General features: G+C 35.0%; 1 protein-coding gene across 8 annotated transcripts in view; it reads left to right on the top strand.

The window, feature by feature from the left end:
• The window catches only part of LOC129252872 (forkhead box protein O), a 148651-nt gene that overhangs the window by 24368 nt on the left and 97695 nt on the right, over positions 1 to 26588 (top strand). For all 8 annotated transcript variants that reach the window (XM_054891012.1, XM_054891006.1, XM_054891011.1 and 5 more), the window contains exons 3-4: positions 16600 to 16948; positions 18344 to 18558. In XM_054891012.1, the coding sequence (XP_054746987.1) occupies positions 16735 to 16948; positions 18344 to 18558 (429 nt within the window). In that variant the 5' untranslated portion in view covers positions 16600 to 16734. The remainder of the gene's footprint in view (positions 1 to 16599; positions 16949 to 18343; positions 18559 to 26588) is intronic.

Genomic DNA, 26588 nt, shown 5'->3' with positions numbered 1-26588 from the left:
ACATACTTAACCAAAGGTTACTCGGGTCCACGTTTTGACCTATATCTCGAGACCCCAGTCACAGAGCGGCATGAAAAATAGTCTGGACTAAAGCATTCACCAACAGCTTCCATTTGATACCCATATTGTACATACACATCCGAAGGTTACCCGGGTCCACGTTTTGACCTATATCTCGAGTCCTATTTCCAAAATAAAATATAATCCATGTTACTCGTGGATGATGTAGCTTTCGAATGGTGAAAGAATTTTTAAAATCGGTCCAGTAGTTTTTGAGCCTATTCGTAACAAACAAAGTTTTCCTCTTTATAATATTAGTATAGATTATGATACATATTTAGTGCACTATGCCCAACCCTGATGTAAAATCATTTGCCAAATTTTCTATTTTTGAAAAATCATAGATAGTGACAAGGGCATTGAGAGAATCGTAAATGAATTAGTAAAAAAAGTGTGAATGAATTGCTATTGCCTTTACAAAATTGTGCCATATAAACGCAAAAACAGCAGTTGATTCCTGGACAATATCATCAAACACAAAGCAAAACCTTCCTTATCGACAATCCTGGGTTAGCGATCATTTGCGTTTGCACACGGCGATTCAATGATGACAATAACTCAATGAGATACAAAATGCGAGGAATTAATTACTAAAGCCACTTTTTGGCTATTGGGAAAATAATGGTTTTTTGTAACTAGTCCTTATATATACATATATTTAAGATTACATAAGATTAGTTACAAGGAAATTTTTGTCTCTTTTCAAGTGACAGAAGCACTTTTTCATGTAATGTTACAGGGAAAGTCGTCCTCTTATGAAATTTTACCCTTTACCAGTTGATCCCGCAGTCCGTGTACGAGTATTTTCTTTATCAAAATATTTTTACAGAAAAGTTTCCTAGATCCTTGAACTCTGTCAAATTTTGTAATACATAGTAAGCATCATTTTTTTTTAATAATTAAATGAATTTTTCCTTTTCTCAAAACCGCAATCCAAACTCTTATTATATCTTGTTGCGATATTGCGGACAGTGGATTCAGTTTATATTCTCCATTAACTTCATATGTAAAATAATTGTGAAGTAAAACTATTACAAAAAAGCTTGTGGATTTTGAAGAAATGTTGTTTTATATATTTTCACATGTTTTTCTTATTTGATATAACTTCTTTCTCTATATCTGAGAATTCATTGTCATTTGAAATATAATTCATATCTTTGCCGTCATTGTTGTCAGTGAGTTGATAACTTTTCTCCTGATGGACTGCTTCTTTACGTTCGATATGGTTAGTTAAGGTCGCGGCTAATATTTCATGAAATTTTCCAATAAAAGCAACACTGCAATTACACATTCGATAAATGAATTCCACTCCATCACTCATTTTAAACACGTCGTAAAACCAAAACCTTGAAGCACAAAATATTTAGTATTACTGATAATACAGATGTCGCGCCCAACGATTATTTTATACAAAATATATTCGTATAGGAGATACGTTGCAAAAGGGTAACTCTTTATTATTCATTCACCAATATCTATTTTGCCCCCTTCAAAGTTATTCTCCCATATGTAGTATACATATGTAATTTCGATCGATACCGAAGTATTCGACTCTTAAAAGTACTCCATACTTCCCACCACTACAAAGTGGCGAAAAATTACTCATTCAATTTTGTTTTGGATAACTTTTTGCTCGATATGGACAATTTTCTTGTAATTAAAAAAAATACCCTACCAATTAGGATGAGGCAGCATAAAAAATTGCGATTTTGTGGAATTACACAATTTCTTAAGTCTTAAAAGTCTTGCTAAAATATTTCGGAGAAATATTAAGATGTCAAACTATGTACTTTCAAAAATCTAATTTATAAAAAAAATCGTTTATACCCTAAAGGAAAAGACGTTAGATATATCAAATAGTATAAATATCTTAAATAGCTGTGATTATAGAGCTTTGTATTGAATGTTTATCCTGCTGTCTCAAATATAGGCAAATTATTTTAAATGAACTTTCCTAAGTATGGACAGTTTTGAGTCTAAATAATAATATTTTCTGCCTACTGAAGTTTTAGTTATTTTTGCATTTTATAATCAAATTTTTTAACCTGAATCCCTTAAAAATGCAGAAAATGTGCCATCATATTCTTATTTTAAATTATTCCGATTGGCAATATATCAATGTTATTATCGTACGTTCTACTAGTAATAAGTATCGACTATATTAGTATGTATATAATTATCTTTTTAAAATAAAGAACATAAGAGTTAACTAACTAACTACTTTTAAAAATCGATTTTTTTCTATAAATAAAACTAGTTAAACATTTATTTTTCGGTTTTTGAAAAATTAACCTCAAACAATAGAAAAGTTTAAGCTTGAAAATAATGCATGAAATTGATGAAAATTTATACTAATGGAATCAAAATATGTAAATTTGACTTTTGGAAGGTATATAAATTGACAAGAAAAACTACTGTGTCGCAACTTATCTCGACGTAGCGAAGGCTTTTGACAGCGTATGGCACCCACGGCTAGTATATAAGTTAAAATAAATATTTCCACTTGACTACTATCAACTTGACTACTGCCAAGTTACCTAAGCGACCGGTACTTCTATGTTAAACATAAGGATGAATGCTCGGAGGTATTAAAAATGGATGCTGGAGTAGCAGAAGGCAGCGTATTGTGACCAACCATACAGCATGATTACTAAATTCGCCGAGGACACAGTACTGAATTGAATTTGAAAAGGTCGAGCCAAGGAGCACCAGGAGATTTGGTGGCTCCTAAAACACTCAGGCTAAAGAGCCCATTGTATTTAAAGCTCTGGAAAGGGGGTAGATAGTCAAGGAGGGAGGGAGAAAAGTATCGGAGAAAGAGATAGGAAAGAATAGAGACAGAGATAGAGATAGTTAGTCCTGTAAGAATTTTCCAGATTCTTTAGCAAATCTGTAAATATCCTCCAGTTTTAGAGAACGAATATTACTCATTCCCATGACATCGGAACCCAATACTCGTAGCCTTGCTCTAGCAAAGGCAGGACACTCACAGAGAAAGTGCTCAGTGCTATCCGCCTCCTCCAAGCATGACAGGCATACCTGGTTCTCGATGATTCCAATGGTGGTCATACGCTGACCCCATGGGTTGTGTCCTGTAATGATGCCGACCATCAACCGAATATCTTTCTTTCTAAGTTTTAGTAGAAAGTTTGACAGTTTTCTGTTCGGACTTTTCACAAAACACTTTGCAGTTCTGCAGCGTTCCAGACCGGACCATCGCTCTTTATGTGGATTGCCTGCATAATCGCTGATCCAATTCTTGATTCCTGCGGAACTGATTCCGATTATTGGCTCTGGCCCCTGTGGGAGCACCGCTGATCCACGGTTGGCCAATTCGTCAGCAATTTCGTTTCCTTGAACACCGGAGTGTCCCGGAACCCATATAAGTACAAGCCTGTTTTGTCTAGCGACAGATTTAAGCTTCTTCTTACATTCTTGAACAATCTTTGAGGTTTGCTTCGCGTTCTTCAGGGCCTTCAATGCAGCCTGACTATCACTGAAGACTCCAATCTGTTTCCTGCTTCATCTCCTTTCGATTATCCATTCGGCTACTTTTAGGATGGCAAAAACTTCCGTTTGGAAAACAGTTGCCATTCCCCCCATAGCATATTGATACTTATTACTATCGTTTAAGTACCATCCAGCTCCAGACCCTATTTCAGTCTTGGACCCATCGGTAAAGACAGTATTAATTACGTCTGATAGGAATATAAAAGCCGCTTCATTGAAGTCACAAAATCTCATTGACACAATGTTGACTTGGTTCGCAAAATGGGGAATCCAAGTAAAGGCAGATAAAACGATCCATGTAATATATACCAATCGCAAACATGACCATCGTACGCTAACAATTAATAACAGTTATCACTCAAAACGCAAAAGCTAAATACCTGGGCATGATCATTGACGCAAAACTGACCAGGAAGGGCCATATAATCCAAAAATGGAACGAAGTGTCAGCATACAACAAACTACTAATATAGTTATATGACCATGATAATACCCATCTGGAGATAAGGAATAGAACTATGAGGGACAGCAAGCAAATCAAATATAAAGGGTGGTTAAATTTCAAGGGCCGATGTTGAATGTGAACCACACCTAAACGTCAAGTTTTTTTCTGCATTTCATTTCACATTTTTTAATTTCAGACTAAGTCAATTTAAACCATGGAAAGATACATAATCGAGCAACGCGTTAAAGTTATTCAGGTTTATTATGAAAACGGGGAACACTGAATGACCAATTTTCGAAGAAAATCATCTTCAATGATGAGGCACATTTTCACCTCAGTGGATTCGCCAATAAGCAGAATTGCCGCATTTGGGCGAATGATAATCCAAGAGTGATTGCCGAAAAACCAATGCACCCACAAAGAGTGACTGTTTGGTGCGGTTTATGGGCCGGCGGCATAATTGGGCCGTATTTTTTTCCAAAATGAGGCCGGTCAGGCAGTTGCTGTGAATAGTGTTCGCTATCGTGAGATGATAACGAACTTTTTATGGACCGAATTGGAAGATATAGATGTGGACGATATGTGGTTTCAACAGGATGGTGCCACTTGTCACACAGCTAACGAAACAATGGCTCTTTTGCGGTGTCAATTGGCCGCCAAGATCATGTGAATTGACACCATTGGACTTCTTTCTTTGGGGTTATTTGAAAGAAAAGGTGTACGTCGATAAGCCAGCAACAATTCAAGAGCTAAAGGATGAGATAAATCGGCACATTAACGGTATAGAACCTCAATTATGCCTCGGCGTCGTCGAAAATTTGGACCATCGGATGGTGGTGTGCGGTCAAGGCGTGGCGGCTATTTGGCCGATATTTTATTCCAAACGTAATTGAGGCATACCAATATTATCATAATAAAGAGAAATGACACTAATTTCCTAAAAAAATTCAATTCTATTTAAAATCAACACCGGCCCTTGAAACTGAACCACCCTTTACATATAATTCAACGACTTCAATCAAAAATCTTAAGGACTATCGTTGGTTTTTAACAAATGAAGTCTTACACCACGACACAGAAATACAGCACGAAACACACACAAAAATTACTAACCCATTCGAACAAAGAGGTACAAAAAACACCGCACATGGAGCTGACACAGAAATTAAGATTAAAGCGAATAACACCAAAAGCATTAACAGATACAAAAACTATTAGGTGTGCAACTAAGTTTTAAAGGATTTAAAACATATAGTAATACTAGTGTCAAATTGTACTGAGTATTTGTGTAACGAGTTTCGTGTGAAAGCGTCATCATTAAGTGTCGTTTCTTAGTTTGTGTCATTTCGTCGAAGTGTAAACAAAAAATTTTTTTATACAAAGACTATGTCAGCTTTTGTGCCTACAAAACTTCATTCGCGGGAAGCATTGCTATTTTGCTTCCATCTGAAGAAAAGTGCAGCGGAAAGTTATCGGATGCTGTGTGAGGCTTACGGTGAGAATGCTCCATCAATTTCAACCTGCGAGTACTGGTTCCGACGATTCAAAAGTGGTGACCAGACATGAGACATTGATTTTTCATCATGACAATGCTCGGCCGCATGTCGCACAAGTGGTCAAAACCTATTTCGATGGTAGCGGATGGGAAGTTCTACCCCACCCGCCTTATAGCCCAGATCTTGCACCATCAGATTACCATTTGTACCGGTCGATGCAGAATGCCCTGACGGGAGTGCGTTTCACTTCGGTTGAAGGTATCCAAAATTGGCTTGATGAGTTCTTCGGCTTGATGCATTACCAGAGAAGTGGGAAAACGTTATAGCTAGTGATGGACAGTATTTTGGATAAAATATGTTGTACCAATTTTTAACAATAAATTTTTGAAATCGAAAAAAACCTTTAAAACTTAGTTGCACACCCAATATAACTAAGTATATTACTGTTGCTAATATATTAAATGTAAGCTATGTAACTATTCATTGAAACATGTTAATTAAATGCTGATTTCAAGTAACAATTAATCTTGGGATGTAAAAAAAGGAGCCATTGATTTTCGCATATCTGTCCATAGAAACGATAAGCCAACAAAGCTTCATACAAATAAGTATTTAGTTTTCATTCATACCACCCGGATCAAAATGTTTCCAGAACAACCATCAGCTGACGCTTTAAGTCGATAAGTTGATTTGAGCTGTTATATATGTTAGGTTGCCATATCTGTAATTAACATTCTTATCAAAATTTCACCGCCATTGCTCGATATTTGTAAATGCCACGCCGTCTTGAGTAAATCTACCCCTACACGTGTTTGTGATTTTTTACAGTTTTAAAATGACTTTGAATTTGTAACAACGAGTTTGTAGTAAAATTTGCACTAAAATGGCTAACAGCCATGTAAAAATCACGCATATACATAAATAATTTCTCCGTTAAATATCTTATCAAATGATGAGGTATGTATGCATGCATATATGTAAGTAGACCCCCTGTCTTAACGTTTATTTTATTAACCTTATTTGAAATAACAAATTGCGCCTAATAAATATTCGTATAAAAATTGGTTGCTAATGGAAAATTAGGAAAGTAATAAGTTGAAGTAGGAACTTACGCGCCCTTTATCACGAGTTTATTTAATCTATTGAAAATTAATTACATTAGGTGGATATATAGGGGCACCGTAGCTGAATGGGTTGGCACATGATTACCATTCGGAAGTGCGCAGGTTCAAATTTTTAAATGATAGAAAAACAGCCGCCCTTCGGCAAGCAATAGCGAACCTTCGAGTGTACTTCTGCCATGGATAAGCTCTTCACAAAAGCCATCTCTGGTTCGGAGTCGGCATAAATTATAGGTCGCTCCATTTGTGCGAAACCACCAATACGCATGGGAGGAGGAGCTCAGCCTAACACCCAAAAAGAGTGTAAGCGACAATCACATATATGTATACACATGTATATACCTATAGATACACAGGTTCTGGGTTTTAATATTTGCTATCAAGTTGCTTATCTATCGCACCAATATCTTATGGTTTTATTTATTGCTTGTCTAGCAAGTAAAAATTGTGGTTTCCCTCGGTGCTGTGTGATGGGTATGATTTCTGGTGGGTAAAGGTATGACTTTCTGGAAGAAATTGCAAAAACGTAAAATTTTATTGCAGTTTATTGTAAGTTAATCCCAATCAAGTTAGTACCTACTTTCTCTTTCAAATTTAGTTATTTTCTTTTCTTTTTGTTGTAGAAATATACATATTTATACATATATATTTGAGTACCACAACCAATTACATGTTTTACTTTATAAGTAATTTTGTTACCGCGATGATCACGTGTTGTCCTACATTGCCACAAAGTACACGTGCCCGTCATTTTTTGGCAAAGAACCAGAAAAACCTTCATTTGCCGATCGCATTTCTAATTATAAATTTAAATTTCGCAAATTTCGAATTAAAATGAAACACAAGTTAAATGAAATATATTCGCCTACCAAAAAAATGCTTTATTTTATTTGGTTTGAATTGCACAGTTCATTAGCTTTGAAGCGTTTTGCAAACTAAGTGTTTGAATATACAGCCAGTATATAAAAATAATTGCAATTTTTGCTGAAATACTTTCGCACGTGCCATGGTTTTGACATTGTTTTCAGCTAATACCTATGTATGTATGCATTATAATAAATATTAGCTCATACCATACATATTTGTACATACATATATACATCCTTTGTTAGGTGTTTGGCCTAGTTTCTTCTTGTTGGTACGAATTGGGAATGGGGAGCAGTTTTATGCGGATTCTGAATTAATGGTTTTTGAAATGATATTTTTATGATTTAATTTTGATGGCGGAAATATACTCGTAGGCTTGCATTGCCTGCCGAGGCACGGTAGATACTAGAAATATTTCTATCATTTAATGTTTCAAGTCCCGAGTGGACTCCCCAGCGGATACCAATCGAATGTTAGTTACACACTAAGCGCTTTGGCTGTTGTGGAATTGGGATGGAATTAAATTTTTTGCTTTCAAATTGCTTTTTGCAGTCCCGCAAAAATAAGGATGCAAAATATTATTTGCCTCCTTGTAGTTCAAGATGTACTCCGACGCCATTAATTAAAAAAAGTGAAATTCAACCATTTTTATCAACTCTTATAAAGATAGCATTTAATGGCCATGCCACTCTAAAAAACAAAAATACATGTGCTTATAAGTGCATATCTTGAATGAAGATGTGGAAAATCGTTTCTCAATGGTGAGTTTTGACTTTAAGTTTCCGGCCAAAGCTAATTTCCATAGTGAAAGAGTGAGAAACCCTTCAACTTTCTATCCTACTGATTTTTCCTTGAATGCCTGTTCGAGGCTTATTTTCTTGCAAGCTATTCGTAGATGCAGGTAATTTGTCAGTACACGAATATACAGAGAAGTGCATCTGAGAAGATATTGCGACTTGTGACAAGTCTTGAATAGGTTTACATGGCCCATGTCGCTTTACTTATTTAGGAATTTTATGAAGATGGGAATTCCAACCTCATATGAAAGTCTCATAACGATCGTAGTGGTCAGTTATTTGACCTCGTTGGATTATTGAAGCGTTCTGAAACTGCTTAAAATGTCAAAAACCAAAAAAAATCAGCTATTCTCCCGAACATTGCTTTTTAATAGTTGGATATGTCCTCTTACCTTACCTTTGAAGTAGTATAGGTATTTAAAACTATTTTTCGAAAATTTAGTGCTGTACGTATTATTTAAATATAACTCGAAAAGTTATTCGAATTCCATTATAAAACTTTGAAGGAAAACTTATTCTCTTTACTTAAGGCATATTCTAAGCTATTAATAAAAAAAAGACAATGTGAGGAGATTGTTTTAAAAAAATTACAAAAAAAAAAAATTATTCCCTTCTGCATTCAATTGAACTAATTTTGAAATCAGTTTTGCCATTCAGAATGGATACCTCCAAAATGAGCTGTTTAAAGGCTTCAACAGCATTTTTGGACAGTGGAAAACGTCTACCTCACCTTTTATTTTTTATATTCGGGAGCCAAAAAAACACATTAGCTGCCGAATCAGGGCTGTAAGGCAGGTGACCCATTAATTTAATATTCTGGGTACTCAGAAACTCTCTTGTGTGAGCCGATACGTGAGAGCTCATATTGTCTTGACTGGTTGAAGTTTCTTAGCAGTTGAAGCAGTTGCAACGTGACCAGATTTTCTGAAAAATAGGTGACCATTTTCTTTGACGTGCTCGTTTGAGGCCAGATGAACTCACTGAAAAAAATACAAATAAAGTTCGTGAGTGAAAAGGTTATTTGCAAGTGGATGTTGAAGACTACCAAACTTTTCGGTAAGAGTATCAAATCACAGCTCATTACAATGATGACCCTGTATCATTTGAAATGGAAACGCTCTATATCTAAATTTCAGTCCATCGGAATGTTGGAGAACTGAAGAATATTTGAAAAAGTCGTTTGGACGAGTATAAAAAATCTATGCGAATTATTTCAATCAGAATTATACACTAGTAGTATGGATTTGTCGTGGGAAAGGGTTATTTTTCTCCCGGTCCTCAATCCCGTTTTTTTTAGTATGAACAATGGTTTATAAATAAAAAATTAAAACAAAATGAGGCAACAAAAAAAAATGTCACCACTTTGCAAAATGTTCCACTGCATCTATTTTGTCCGCTACTGTATGTATGTATGCGCACACTTACGCATTTACCAATTAAATGCAGCACTAAAATAATTATTTATCTCGTCACTTATTCAAGGTTGACATGAAAATGGAATAAGAATTCGCATTCGAAGAAATCACGATTAGCATAACTGTTCGCGCATATATACACACAAATACATAATATATGTATATACATACTAAGCCATTCGCTAAACTAAACAAATTTGTTGTTGATGTTAGTCTGCGTCATTTATTTGGGTGCAGAAACTAAAAAAATAAGAAAATAATGATATTAACATTTTTTTGCAAAAAAATCACAGACACATGCATACCGACATACATATTTTAACCGGTTTGTTTATAGTTGGAAGAAGAAAAAAAAACAGCGCATAAATTGCAAATTGTTTACAAACATCGGAAGTTCCCGCCACCACGGATGGCCATGGCAATCGCTGGCAGGCGTCGAAGCGGTGCGGCAGATTAAGTGCTTCGATTTTATTTAATTTTTCTCCGAGTGTTTACATTGATATTTTGCTAGCTTCACTTTGAACGATTTTTTTCTTTTTGACCACTTTCCAATTTTATGAAAACGTGTTTATTTGTTAGTCATAAAGTCATACATGACAGCAGGTATGTTTATGTCTTTAAAGGTTAGCGACAAATCGAAAGGCGTGCTTGAGAATTTTCAGCGAATTAAACAAATATTTGTTTAGAATTGCTTTCAGTTTCGTGGGGTGATACGGGCTACACATGTATATATGCATGTAGGTATGCGTTCACGTTTAAAATGTTCTGTGCAAATTTAATCTTCACAATCTTCTAACTTGTACACACCGTATGACAGTTATCAGAGTGCCGTACGGTCTGTCTTTTATGTCTGATAATTTTTGAAGTGATGTCGGTAATATATTTTTCAAATGAAACGATATTTTTCATACCCGTGTACTTGTGCCGAAGGGTATTATAATTATCTTCACATAACGGTTATATATAACCTCATAAAATAATCGAGATACATGCACATATGTATGTATATACAGGCTATCACAAAATTAATCACCCCATCGGAAGATTTATAATTTTTGCAAATGGCGTCGTACGTCATTCATATTTGACATATGTGAACTAGGCAACTGAAGTATATAAACAGACAAGCAAAGGAGCGCATGCAGGTCAAAATAAAGACTTTTATTTAGTAAAAAAGTTATTCAAAAAGTAAATTGGTTGATTAGTTTTGCGCCACGTTGTATATTTTAAAATGATCAGAACGCTGAGTGTAGTTAATTTAGCCGTCCGCCCGTCCACGATAATTGGAGCAAAAATTATCTACCAGCCCAAATTAAATTTTTACAAAAATGTGCATGGATGTGGAAAGTTTGGTGCGTACCGAATCTAGTTAGTTTTCCTTACTGTTTATGCTTGCTTGTGATGTGGTCTGACAAAATCTTATCTTATCGTTGAAAGTAGTTCTTGGCACTTTTTCTTTAGTTTTTCAAATGCGCCAACATTGTGGGTATAGCATAAGTATCATCAAAATTGAGTGGTGCTTTGTAAAAAAAGTCGGAAGTCCGGGAGAAACTGATTTCTAAAATATATAAATTGTTATATCTGAAAAATAGTTTCGTAATAAGCTTTGAGATGAATGTTACAAAAGAACCCTTTTTCATTTCAAAATGGGAAACGAATTGGAAGTATGTAAAATTATTGAGAAAAATTAAAAAAAAAAAAAACGATTACTCGCAAACTAAGAAGAAAGAAGAAGAAGATTGAAAGTGAGATTTGGCTATAAAAAACACATCGGTGTGCAAAAGTGAAGTAAAATCGTCATGATACGAGCCGAAAACCAGGCAGAAAACTGGCGCGACGAGACGAATTTTTTACCCGCGAGTACAAAAATTAGACAACTAACTACTAAAGCTTCAAACAGAAATGCAGTAAAGCAAACGGAAAGCGTGCCAAAACACTATGAAATTAATATTTTCGGTTGCTAGTTGTAGTCTGTCTAATGCCTAGATTTCATTGTGACATTTTTATCGTAAAGAGTGTCATTCTAGTAAATATCTATACCTACCATTTCTGATAATTTCGATTTAAAGCGAAGACAAAATGTTAAAATGAGCAAATGTTAGTCTCAGCTATCACGGAAAAAAAGAAAACGTTTAAGAGATAATGTGCAACACCTTCACAGGAAAAATGAGAACTTTGAGTCACTTCACTCTTGCACTTTATTACGAGTATAATGGAATTTAATGGGCTATGAAACTGCGTACCCAATTTTTGTTCTAATCCTGTTTACAAAATTTGAAATTTTGATGAAAATTTGTAAAGCTTTTATAAGTTTTGAGAAAGTGGGAAACTTTGATTTAGATCATATTTGCTGCAGAATGAACTATACTTTTATAATAAATTAATGAAACATTATAAGGCGGAAGAAAAATAGTCAAAATTGGCCAAAATACTAGGTGGTTTACTTGAAATTTTTGGAATAAATTTAAGAAGGGTGAGAAGGGTAAATCAAAGTGTCCACGACCAAATCAGCTTCATTTTTTCTAATTCCTTTATTATTCACTCAAATGTTGTTTGAAGAAAACTCGGATTAGGGCAAAATTTCTAGATATTTGATTTAATGGTGAAGGAAGCTGTTCAAGTTCCAATTAATGGTTTACTGAAATGACAAGATTTGCTTAAGAAAACAAATATTTTTTAGCAAAACAAAGTTCTGACATCATTAAATTATCATGTATTGGATTATATTTGTTATTACTTAGTTTTTCGATTTTATACTATTAACAGATTAATAAAATGCATTTACATATTTCAAATAAATATTTTTTGTAGAAAATGCGACAACAAATATATAAAAAAGAAATTAAAGCTGATATTTGAAATGCAAAGGAGATAATTTTTAATCAAATCTAGAAACATCGGTTGAATACGGGTTATAAAGCAAAAAAAAAAAATGAAACGTTCATCCTAGCATTTAGATGAGCGTTCTTTAATATAGTCAACACAATAGTTTGTGATAGAGAACAAAGGGGGTAGCGAATTCGGTATTTTTCACCCTAGTAACAAGTGAATGTTTCATTTCCGTTTGAAGTACTCAATGGTGAAGTGCTAATGATAATGAGTAATTGAGATAAGCGCTCGTAATTTTGACCTCAAATTATCATTTTTGATATTTGTCATTGAGCACCAGACAAAGAGACGTCGTTATTCGAAGGTAGTTCTTTGAAAGAAATCATGGAATTTCACTGACATTGGAAAGTAAGAGAAAGTACGTTAAAATATTTGGAAGTTTGTTGAACTCAGGTTATTCGTACAAATATTTATTCATAAGGAAAGAAATTAACGAAATTTTGCATTTCTTTGTTTGCATAGGCGTTTGCTGCCATAAGTTTTTAAAAAAATATGTGTATGTGTATGTATTCAATCGCCATACGTCTCTTAATCAATACTATTTTTTACTTTTCTATTGATTACAATCAATAGGGTAATTCACGATTTATTGTATTTGGTTCTGTGTATTGGAGATATTGTAAATTTTTTTAACATATTATACTATATGCAATTTCAAGCACAAGGTGGCGCAAAATGAGTCATCTGATTTTAGTTTTGAATTAACTTTTTTCCAAAATAAAAAAATAAAATATTTTGTCTGATGGAAATACTTATTTTCATCTCTTTTCTGTGTGTATACTGCAGCTGTCTGGTTCCCAAGTGCCAAATATGACTGATGTACGAGGCCATTTGCAAAAATTATAAATCTTCTGATATGGTGATTAATTTTGCGCCACTTTGTACTATACTTTAAAAAATTTACTACAGCAAAAATCCATCGAAATCCAACATTGCATGGCCGCATTTATTTCGTAGTGATGGCGGCTCTTTTTGCGTATCAATACAAGTTTCTTTAAATTTTTTGTATTTATTATATTCAGTATTTGACTGAAAATACAACAATAGTGCATTGCACTTACCTGCATACACGCACACCATACCTAAATAAAATAAGAGCGTAATGAGTGTGTTTGTGATTTTCATTTTAGTATACATTTTTCAGTTTCTCACGCACTTTGAAAGATTTATGGGTGAATTTTGTTATTTTTAGAATTCTTGCGTGCCCACTTTGAACTTGGAAAGGTCGAAATAGTTTCAGATCAAAAAAAAAAAAATTTTGAGTTAGAAGACAAGCCACAAAGAATATGTCTTTTTATATATTTCAAGAGCTTTTCTTTCGACAAAATAGAAATAGGTAATTCCAAAATCATTATTATATGGAAATAGATTTAAATTTTCTTGAAAAAAAAAAACTAATAGGGTTACCAACATGTTGTTTAAAGCCCAAACTTTTTAGAACGTAGGTAACTCCTTTTGTGAAACAACATTAAGACGCACAACACATATAGAAGGAGAAGCTCAGCCAAACACCCAAAAGGTGTGTAAGCCCCTATTATATATACGATTATAACTCAACTTTGCTGGACTAGTATAATATGTTATGTTTAGAAAAGGCCGAACCGAATTGAACTGAAACGAACTTCGATCAATTTCGGCCGATACTGAATTGAACATTTTCCATGGCCCAAAAATGCAAGAAATTAAAAAATTCATTGGTTTTAATAAAAAAAGGAACATATACCTTCTACTCAAATATGAACGAGACGTTATCAATAAAACGGTCCGCGGATGACATATGGCAAAAATAAATTTTTTGTTTTTTGGTAGGACTGTTAGAGGCTTACATGGCAAATTTCAGCGTTATATGTGACATAGTTTGTTTTCTGTGCTACTGTAAACAAGTCAAGCTCGAGTGTGTTCTTCGAATTTAACGATGAAAATTCAAGTTGAACAAAGAATTTGTTTGAAATTTTGTTATTCCAACAAAATTTCGGCTTCAGACGCCTTAAAAATGTTGCAGACAACCTATGGGGACTCTGCTCTATCGCGTGCACGTGTTTTCCAGTGGTGCAAATCGTTCAAAGAGGGCCGTACATCAACCCAAAAAACCACGCCAAAGTCGCTCAAAAATGAAGGTTATGCTGACTGTTTTTTTTCGATTACAAAGGTGTGGTGCACTCGGAGTTCCTTCCGCAAGGCCGATCGGTTAACGCTGAAAATTATTTAGACGTTTTAAAGCGTTTGCGCGAGAACATTCGTTTTAAAAGGAAGGAATTGTGGGACAACAAGTCATGGTTCTTGCATCACGATAATGCACCAGCTCACCCATCACGTCTTGTTCGCGATTATTTGAACAAAAATAATGTTAATATCGTTCCGCAAGCACCGTATTCGCCTGATATGGCTCCATGTGACTTTTTCCTGTTTCCCAAGCTCCCAAGTTGCCGCTCCGTGGAAAACATTTTGAGACAGTTGAAGTCATAAAAGAGAATTCGAAGAACACACTCGAGCTTGACTTGTTTACAGTAGCACAGAAAACAAACTATGTGACATATAACGCTGAAATTTGCCATGTAAGCTTATAACCGTCCTACCAAAAAACAAAAAATTTATTTTTGCCATATGTCATCCGCGGACCGTTTTATTTATAACGTCTCGTTCATATTTGAGCAGAAGTTATGTTTATATATATATTTATTTTTTTAGGGCAAATGTTTTGAATATAAATTGTGTGTGCATTCAAAAATTAGAATTAGAATTCCTTGCCTGCAGATATTCATCAAGATAAGAGCCCAATTAGTTTTTCAATAAAATATTATTTGTTCAATATTATAACCTAAATAAATCGCTATTCGTTTTTTTTTGATTGGCGCGACAACCGCTTAAGCGATTTTGACCGAGTTCAACAAAGCACGCCAGTCGTTCCTAACTCATGCTTGTAACGGGCGCCAATTGGGCACACCAACTGAAGCCAAGTCTTTTCCCATGTGATCTTTCCAATGCAGAGGAGACCTTGCTCTGCCTCTGCTACCACCAGCTGGTACCACATAGAATATCTTCAAGGCTGGAGTATTTGTATCCATACGGACGACATGACCTAACCAACGTAGCCGCTGGCTCTTTATTCGCTGCACTATGACTATGAGAGCCTTTTTGTTTGAACTCCTGATACTTGCAAAAACAAAGCAAATGTTATTTGCCACTTTTGCCAATTTTTTTATTTGAACTCAGAAGCCAATCCAAGAGTACTAATTTATGACAGTTTCATAAGTTCTATTACTGCAGAGTTCAGTTTTTTCTCAATTAAAATATTTATATGCTTCTGCAGTAAAATCTTAGATTTGCAGGTTGTCAGTTCTAAAAACTCTCTTATATCGTTTTCATTCAAAGCGAAGCCTTGGACTTTCGCATTGCCCAAGTGGTTGGTCAACATTATCTGTAAGCTTGTTTGTTGTAAATAAACCATATCGACTATGGTTATTTCAATATTTAAAAATTTTAACATTTAAATGGCATTTATTAGTTGAATATTGTCGAAAAATTTTCCATGACATTATTTGAATGAGTTTAATTTAGTCAGAGGATTTGTTATTCGTTTAATTAAATATTTGTACGTTGCTTCCACTGGGCTGAGAAGTAATACTATACATAAGAAATACAAACTTTTAAAATGCAAAAGTATTAATTTTCCTACTTCAAAGCTATAAATACTGGGTAAATATTTGATAGAAATATTAACATGTATTGCTTGCTCGTGCGTAAATGTGCTAATATGGAGTAAAGTAAGATTTGTTTCTAAGTGACTACTTGTTTCATGGTTCTAATTGATTCCAGAGCGATAAGTATCATACTTTGTTTGTAATTCAGTCAATATGAGCAGTATGCTAGGCCAAGCACTTACAAAATTAACAGTGATTATTATTATATTAACATATATTATATAACTAATATATATTTTCACATTTCTTTTCTTCAAGCAATTATCAATGTAAAAATCTATATTTATTATCATTTCAGAACTTCGTCGCTCTAACTAGAACTTTTAAAATCACAAGTATTTTCACATACGCCAAAATTGCTCAAACAATTTTCTATCCGACTTGTTACATCAATTCCGCAAAACTGCACCTAATAAACGATCCGTTTACCATAATGGAGGGCTTCGTGCATGACTGGCCCACGCCACCGCCCACAGATATTCCCCTGCATATGGATCTAGTCACCGAACTACAGGGCGATGGTGGTTTTGAGCCGCAAACTCGTGCCAGATCGAATACCTGGCCATGTCCACGGCCAGAACAATTTGTGGAGCCATCAGACGATTTGGACAGCACGAAAGCGAGTAATCAACAGCTGGCGGGCGGAGGTAAGCAAAAGAGAACTGAACTGCAATTTGTATACTCAGTGTTTATGATTAATAGATTGAAGTAATTTCGCGATGTTATTGACAAAATAATTCAAACCCTTCGAAACAATGACTGAAGCCGGAGTTGTGCGCTTATATCCCAATTAGATGCTCGATTAAGCTCCTCCTTCAATTGGGATCTACAATTTAATGCCGTCTCCGAACGGCAGAGGAGCTTTTTTTATGAGGAGCTTTTTCATGACAGAAACCCACTCCGAATCTTGCCTGTCGATCGGCGACCGCTTTAAAAAAACTCTATCATTTGGTGTTTCATGGCCACAGTGGTTTCGAACCTGGGCCCTACCGAATGGCCACGCACAATCCATTGCGAAAACATATTTTGGAACTTAAAAGTAGGCCTTTAATGCCCTCCTGAATTGTGAAGAACTAAATTTTTCACCACATGAAATATAATTCAAATCGGCCGAATAGAAATTAATGTTGGCGTACTTACGTATTTATAAATTAATACAAATTTCAAGCTTCAATATTTTCAATATCCGATATTAAAGTGCATTTACATTTCCTGTATTTTGGAATATTTTTTATAGAATCCCGAAGTCGATCGCGAGATTTTTTTCCAAATTTAATTTAAATAAGAATAAGAATTGTTTTACAATCCACACTAGGTAAAATTAAAAAAAAAATCTTAAATATAATATTAGATTCTCAATCATTTCAAATCCTGTTCCCAAAATAACAAATGATTTTCACTTTTTCATGGCAGTAGTGCACTCAGAACCATTGCTTGCAAAGGAGCGACTGTTACGAGTAACAGCAAAAACGTTTTCTATTATTTTTTGTTTCCCCATTAACAAAGTACGTCCACCTGAATGGAATTCACGTAGGCACAAATATCCCTCGGGTGCAAAATACTGATCACTTGTATTATATATCATAAATAGTATGTGGCACACAGATAATTTCTGGCACTAAATTAAAAGAGAGATGTAGATTTTTTTCCACTTAAAAAATAATAAACAATTTTATAGTCGAATCCTTATATGTGTGGCACTGATATCCCGGCACGATGAGATCAACGACCCTAATAAGAGTTTACGTATTACAAAAGAAGTAAATTTTTGCTTCCGTTTCGTTGACAATTTTATAATGGCCTGAAGCATGATGCACTGGGTATAAAAATATACACAAAACTACACATGGAAATATGAATAAGTAAACGTACATACCTGTACATAGATACATACATATGTATGTTCCTTTATGTAAATACATCTGTATGTAGGTATGTACTATATCCACACAGGTACACAAATGTATTTCCATGTAAACATATTTGTTGTCAAATATTTTCGAATTGCAAGAATTGTAATTAAAAATTTCGTTGCTTTTCAGATTCGCAGCAAGCTGTGCAAAATATTAACACAGCAAAAAAAAACTCGTCGCGTCGTAATGCGTGGGGAAATTTATCGTATGCGGATCTTATAACGCACGCTATCGGTTCGGCGCCCGACAAACGGCTCACTTTGAGCCAAATCTACGAATGGATGGTGCAGAATGTGCCATATTTCAAGGATAAGGGTGATTCGAATAGCAGCGCTGGTTGGAAGGTAAGTAGAAAAGGAGGTTCAATGAAATCGTGGACTACATACAGATCTTTAAATACTACAAATATATATATAAATATATATGCACATATATACTTAGTACTGCCATAAATTCTGTTACAAGTAAGTCCGTTATAGATATGAAATTATAAAACTTTGTTTATGAAGTTAGTTTTATTTAATCATGTAAATATTAAAAAAAAAAACAAAATTTTAAATTTTCATTTGAAATGATCGCCATTTGCTTTTACACAAACCTTCAAACGATTAGGCCATTCAGCTATTGCAGCAAGCACGGTTTCCGTGGATATTGACGTCGCTGCGTGAACCAAAGACTGTTTGAGACGCTCCAAATTTCTGTGAGGTCTGTGACAGTCTATGTTCTCCAATTCAGACAACAAACTTGAATCCAATGGATTCAGATCTGGACTTCCGGGAATATTATTGTTTAGCCACTGCTGTGTGGTTTTTGGCTTATAGGCTGGAGCGGAATCTTGCTGGAAAATCCAAGAGTACTGCTCATCTTCGCCATGACTTCTAAGACATCCTCCTTCCCACTTTTGCCTCGGTCTTAACCCCTTTTCTGCAAAACTGAATAGACACTCCTCACCAAACCATTACGGAGGCTGGAGGAGGCCACGCTGAACCCTTGGAACAACTTTTTTTGCGTCTTTAGAAATTTCAGATTAGATTTTGTCGTTTTGCTTATTAAAAACTACTTCAACAGTGAAACTTTTCTCATCTGTAAAGAGAATATTTTTATATAGAAAATAGTATTTTTTATAAGAATATGTATTAGGGTGGGCCATTTGGTGGGTAGAAAAAAGACATGGCTAGAAAAGAAAATGTTAAAAATTAAAATTTGGAATAGTGTAAAATTTAACGGTTTTGACTTTTTTGCAAGTTTTAGTTTGATTTACTTGTGAAAAAAATTACATATAGTCACTTTTCTATTATGATCTTAAAAAATGCTATATCCCTTTCCGACCTATGGCAAATCTAGCCAACCAATTGGTATGCATTTTTGGTCCCTATCACTTTGGTCAGTGTAGAAAATAGCTAAAAAGTTTATTTCGCCGGATTTTCTGTGTATCCTTCATTTCCAGGATACGCACAATTGTTGCGTTTCGGCCTGAATACAAATAAAAATCTACAAATAAATACAAATGCACGTTGCTGGAAATGTTAATTTATTTTATTTTTATTAGGCACTTTTATTATTTTCTGTATGATATTTCGCAAAACAATTTTGTCTTTTATTTAAAGACAAATAAACTTTACATTTGGTACAAAATAAACGTGTGCGGAATTTACAATCCACACGCCTGCAACATCTTGCTGATGACAAATCATGCTCCTCTGGTATATGATTGTACCTATCAAGCCTCTTATCAATGCATGGCTGTTCAGATGGTCGATATTTTTTAGATACACTTGGAGTTTCTTCTTCCTCGGTATCGGAGATATACTCTTCACATGGCCTTTTCGCAACAGCTATCAGTTGCTCAGCTAATGCTAATCTAAAACTTAGTAAGTCATGAGAATCCGCTCGAGATTTGGAATTTATTTTGCAAGGTTCTCTGTACTGTAGCCAAGAGTTGCAGCATGCAAGATCAATAAAATGGATGAAAACTTTCAACGTCCACTTACGAGTTTTGAAAAACGAACGGTGTGCCTCCATTAATTGATCACATATATCTATCCCTCCCATAGACTTGTTGTATTCTCGCACTATCCTTGGAGCCGGTACTTCAGCATACCTCTTTTCCTTTTTTTCCCAGCGTTTTACATTGGAAACGGACCCGCAACCATAAGCTGATGATGCCAAGATTACCGCTTTGGAATCCTTCCACTGGACCACGATAATATTATCCTCGCTATGACAAAATTCTTCCATATCACCCCTTTTCATTTGCCTTTCATTGGTAAGATGGATGTTTTTTATTCTGTTCCTCATTATAGACCTTGTAGTATAAATACCACGGTTTAGTAAAGCCTGAAGGAGTGGTATTGTCGTAAAGTATCGGTCAAAAAACACTTTTGAACCTTCTGGAAGTGTTTTAACCAAACGTAAAACGAAGGCTGGACCTACGCCTAAGTTCGTATTGGAAAGTGGTGTCGTCTTTCCTTGGTAGATTTCAAAAGCGAGTATCAGCTCTTCAGATGTCGTTAATACTTCGTTCTTTAATCCCACTCCTCTAGGTTTGTTAGGAAGGCTTTGTCTCACGAGTAAATGGGATCATTTGCTCATCTATGGAATAATTATCTTTTGGCTTTCTAGGAATGCTCCGACATGCCGATCTTACAGCTCCAATTAATGGATTAGTCCTCCAAAAAACATTTGATTGTTTCCCTGCTTCTGTCACTTCATTTTCGTCCATAACATGGAGACACATTCGCAAAAGAAAAAGCGATCACGGGACATTGTATCAGCAACAATTGAAAGCCTGGTTTTGGTCTCCAAGTACATGCGCAATCTTGGATAACGTATGCAGCCCATCGCAATATTTATGCCAAAGAAATTCTTTATTTCACCAATTGTAGTCCCCAGTGGTTTTCCTTTCGATAACATATGGTATCTGTTTGTGTATTCCGCAACGCGTTTGAAAAAGTCGTCATTAAAATATTTATAAAAATAGTATTTAGGGGACTCCACATCTATGTTAACTTCCACAGAAATGGAAGCCCTCTCTTTCAGATTTATTTGAAATGGTCTTTTCCTCCAAATTTCGCGGCGATTGCTTTTTTCATTTGGTGGTTCCTCAGTACCTTCGCCATTCCCTTCGTCACTGTCATCACTTTCATCATTTGCAGATTCATCATCGCTACTAAAGTCCTCCAAATCCGAGTCTAATAGTGCACCCAATATTTCGTCTTCAGCCAATTGCTCTGATTGAAAAAAAAACAAATATTATATTTCGTTAAACAAGTCCTAACACGCACAATTGTGTCACTTCAAACTAAACTGGCTGTACATTAATTAACGTCACAAAAATGCACTTAATTTCACTTTATTAATTAAAACATCTTTTGTTATTATTATGATAACACATTTTTTAAATATAAATTTCTCGGTTTACACAATTTAAATAATTTTTCTAACTTACTCTTTCGATTCGTTTTTGCAAATGATTGAAATGCAACATCAAAATAGCGAAATTCGCGAAAAATAACGGACACCAATAACTGTTCGTTGTGTTTTTATTAAGAAAATAGCTCGCGCAATTGTGTATATCAGGTTAAATTGCACTAGCGCAGATATTTTCGGAAATATTAAGATTTAAACTTACACGCACAATTGTGCGTACACGGTCGGAAAGGGATATAATTTGCTTTGCACGATCATGGGGTTCTTTAAATAAAAAATTTATATCAAAAATAAGTTCTTCGTACAAAAAAATCTTTAATTATAAATTTGTATTAAAATAAAATAACATTCATAATACTTTGGTGAACTTTAATTTTTATATTAACTTCGTTTTAATTGAAGATAGTTTAGAATTTTATGTAGAATGCATATCTACTACGCCTGGAAAAAAATGTCCCGCCCTAATGCATGCTTATGTATTTGTACTTATGCACTTCATTGTTATGCGTTTACATACGTATATCAATTAACACAAAAAATATGTGTGTATGTATGCACATGAAATCCGGTGGCCACTGAAAGACGTATCTATAAACAAATAACTATACGTTTCAGTATTCAAAAATTGTCCTAAAACCAGAGTGTCGGTCACTAAATTATAAACAACAGCTACGTAGGTAACAGAGGCCAAACAAAATTCGTCTGTAAACAACTAAGTGAACAGAAAATTGGCGGGAAAATATGTGTATGTAGGTATGTGAAAAAATTATTGCAAAACAATAAAATTAATTAATTACACCAATGGCTTTTTATGACTTGTCAACGAGCATTCGCTGCAGAGTGCAGAAAAAAGTTTATTAAGCGTGACTGGTAAACACGAGTAAAATCTCCTTGAATGTTTATACGAACGCAATAGTTGTTTATTGGTTGTAGACCTTGTTTGTGTCTTTGAATATTGAATTGTATATCTACAACGCTTTGAAAATAAATCGGCATTGCAAACTCAAACTCTGAGTTATAAACCTGAGGTAAAAAAAAAGCTCAAAATTCACAAACATTGATTCATGTTATTATTTAGGATTATGTGCTACCACTGCCTTGCCCGCGATATTCTATTCCCTTATCCTAGGATAACTGGAGCCTAGCATTCGTTCTGGATTTGAAAAAGTATTCTAATCTGAATAATCTGCATTTCAGTACGACTTAAATTTAGTTGGGCAATTTTCCCATAAACCCAAGTAAACTTTGCGAGGTCTGCGCACAATAGCTTTTCTAATTTTCATTGCATTCGGATGGACATTTTGGAAGGGTGTAAACTATAAACAAACAAACTTTCACCCAACATACATATAATATAAGATAAGATATTGGGTATGGGAATAAGTTTCCATCCTTTCTTAGCCAAAGCTACGAATTATTTTAACAATTAAATGATTAAATGATGTTATGTGAAGTATGAGCCATTGGAAGCTACAACTTTACTCCACCATTCAGGCAGCATACGGATTCCTCTGACGAAAAATTCGTGTTTTTTGACTGGATCCATTCATTGAGTCAGTTTGCGTGCTCTCTTAAGAAGAGAACCGCTCTTCAATAAGGGTTGACTGCATTGATCGGAACAGATGGTAATCCGAAGGTGCAATGTCTGGGGAACACGGTGGGTGGGGCAAGACTTACATTTATAAATGATTGTTGTATCTATATACACGAAAAACCCATAGGAGAGGTAGATTTTTATGGCGTTGTACAGTGAAGCGACTCCGAACAAAATTAGCTGAACAAAATTATTTTATCTGTTTAAACTATGGGAAGTAGTAAATTGAGTAAATTATTTTTAGGCAATGAGAGTCTATTGCGCACCACTGTGCGGTAGAGTAATAGAAGTGGGATTTTTTATTCCGCTACTTAAACCAGTGTATCTTCCAAACTAATAATCACAATATAATTTTATATACACGTTTCGGAAAGCTCAGTATTTGCAGTAAGTCAGCTTTCACAATATTTACTTGTGCATATATTTGCAATTTATTTTACTAAAGTACGCAACTGAGCTAATTGTGGAGCTAAAAGAATAACTTTGGCATAATATGTGTACATTTTCAGCCACATGACAAAATAATTTTTCGGACAGCTTTTGGAAGAATTTTGCTGAACGCCTCAAGAATTGGGATGAAGGCCAAATAGGCTTCTGAAAAACTGTTGCTACTCCACTAGGAGCCATTGCAGCTATTGACACAACTAAATATTGTGCAGTTAAAGTTTGGTTTTCACCTCTACTACCGAATACACAAATCCTTGGTTCTGAAACTGCTGCATCATTTCTAATAGTTTATGGGTGTTTTTTCGCCATCCAACTCATTTCCATTCCTTATTGCTAGAAAATGGAAGGAATAATTTAATACAAACTTCGTTGAAAAAAAAGTAAAATTCATGTTTAACTTAGTTTATTTCTCCATCACCGGTATTCATAGCAAATAATAATAGAAATTAAAAAGCGGAAAAGAAGAATAGAAACGAGTGTGTATGGAAGCAGGATGAATGGCGAATTACTTAGAAAGCGAATTACGTGCCGTGGGAACACAGCATAATGCTCAATCTGTATCTGTTTCAAAGCAACCATACAAAAAAAAAAAAGAATAAGGCATAAACGTTAAGCGATAATCCAGCATCTTAACAGCCGCATTTTTATTCCAATAGTTAATTTTTATTCGCGTAATATTAATAATAAAATCAAAATGACCAAATTAAGGTAATTTAAACAAACAACTAGAGACAGAACTATGATCTATTTCGGTTGAGTTAACCGCTCCATAATATTGCTGTATCCGCAGGCGTAGCAAAGGAGTGCGAGCCAAGATACCGAACTCTTAGACACGCAAGAGCAGGACAGCTGAGAGTGCTGAGATGATTCCATCTCCAAACAGCTGCAAAAAAGTACTCGAAGTATTGCCGGGTCTCACTTCGTGCCCACTTAGGGAACAATGCCCGACAAGGGCTGCAAAGTTCGAGAGCTGCGGTTAGCCTTAGATGTTCACTTCGATCCAATCGTGGCCAAAACGAACTTGAGACCGTGCAAGTTGGTAGGCGCTCGCTGAGTTGACGTAAAGCTTATATTTCCAGGGGCAGAGAAATGTTACATTCACCTTTCAAATCCTCTCATTTCGCATAGAAACTTCTTTACGGGTACTCGTTATACCTACCTTGACTATTGGAATAAATTTTTACTTCTCTGATAGTCATAATACAAATGAGCAGCCAAGTCGCTGCTTCTCAAATTGCGGCTACCTTTGCTTAGAACAAATTTCAATGGCCTGAGATTGGCTTTGATGGAGTAGTAAAATTAAATTAAAATAATTTTTTTTTAATATGATATTTGTTTATATTTAATTTCATGAAGCATCACAATCTCTAAATACTTATATAGGGTCCGCCATATAACTTTACGGAATTAAAAATGCTATAAAAAAGAAACTACTCAATATTTTTCCAAACTGTTTTTTTATTTTGAAGTACAATCCTTCCGGTTAATGATGGAACACAACTTCATTCATATGGCTGCCTCGGCTAGCCATGCACCATCCCATACGGCGTCATACCAAGGTCTTTACGCAAAATTCGTCTCAATGATGTCTCCGAAATGTCCAATTGTTGAGAACGACGGTGAACTGATGTTCCTGGTGATTCACGAACACTCTCGGCCACAGCAGCAATATTTTCGGGTGTACGCACGGTTTTTGGTCGGTCACGCGTTGGTTTGTCAATAAGCAACCCAGTTTATCTTACTTTTTTCGCAAAGTAACGCACATACGCTTCATTCGGTGCTTCTTCCCATTGCCGTACGTAATTTTTGTACACATTCTGCAACATTACCATGATTTTCAAAGTAATGTCGCAATATTTCCCAGCGTTCTTTGAACGTAAACATAACCATTTTCGTTCAGCAGAAGAATAAAACTAATTTTCTGTCAAATCAGATGACAGCTAAGTGTTACCATTCTTCAAATAATACCTAGTTCAAATCCGTAACGATAGATGGCGGGCCCTGTACTTGTGAAAGATCAAGTTATTGAGACTATAACATTTTTAATACTCAATCGCTTATATTTGTCCACCCATTCATATGCGGCTTGTACTTGTAAGTTCAGCAAAATATTACGGAAATTTACTAAATTTCACATAAAAGACTCCTCTCCTACAACTGGTAATCAAATCACTCAAAAACCGCACAAAGCAAACACTTCACAATTCACAACTTCACATCGGTCGATGTGCAATTACAGAAAAATATTCACTCACATTAGCAAACGCACACCATCATACTCACACATATGCGCTCAAGAGTTAAGTAAAACAAAAATCATTAAAGCTGATAAGCTTTTTCGTCATTCACCCCTCCAGTAGTGCAGCAGTCTGTAGCCGGAAGGTAAGCACACTCTTTTACCTGTTGCATGTGACTAGCAGCTGTTGCTTGAACAAACAAACCAAATTACTGCTGAATGCCGGTTGCTTGTTTGCGATCGTCAACGCTTCAATCTACAACTGTTGCTATTTGTGTTTTTCGCTGCTCTTTTGTTTTTGCTACATTTTTCGTTTTTTTTTTGTTTTTGTCTTTTTGCTTTTGTTCTTTTTTGTATACAATGCATTTTATCTTCCACTCGAGGGCACAAATGTGGTAACAAAGTATGATGAGGTTTGTTTGCGCTTTTTGCATTTTTTTCGCTATTCACATTCATGCATGGATTTTTTAAGGTTTGTTTTGGTTTGTTGATTTGTTGATTTGTTGTAATACATACATACATAATTTGAGTTTTGGTTGTGTTACATTTAGTTTATACTTAAGTTTTGTTGTTCGTTTTCGTGCACAATATCATTACAGTTGTTAGGCCATTATTTGTTTGGTTTTGTGGGTTTGAACGTTGTTCGAGTCAAGTTCAGGGCCATTGTT

The sequence above is a fragment of the Anastrepha obliqua genome, chromosome 1 (genome assembly GCF_027943255.1).
Source record: "Anastrepha obliqua isolate idAnaObli1 chromosome 1, idAnaObli1_1.0, whole genome shotgun sequence".
NCBI lineage: Eukaryota > Metazoa > Arthropoda > Insecta > Diptera > Tephritidae > Anastrepha > Anastrepha obliqua.
This window is presented reverse-complemented; position numbering and strand designations above follow the sequence as displayed.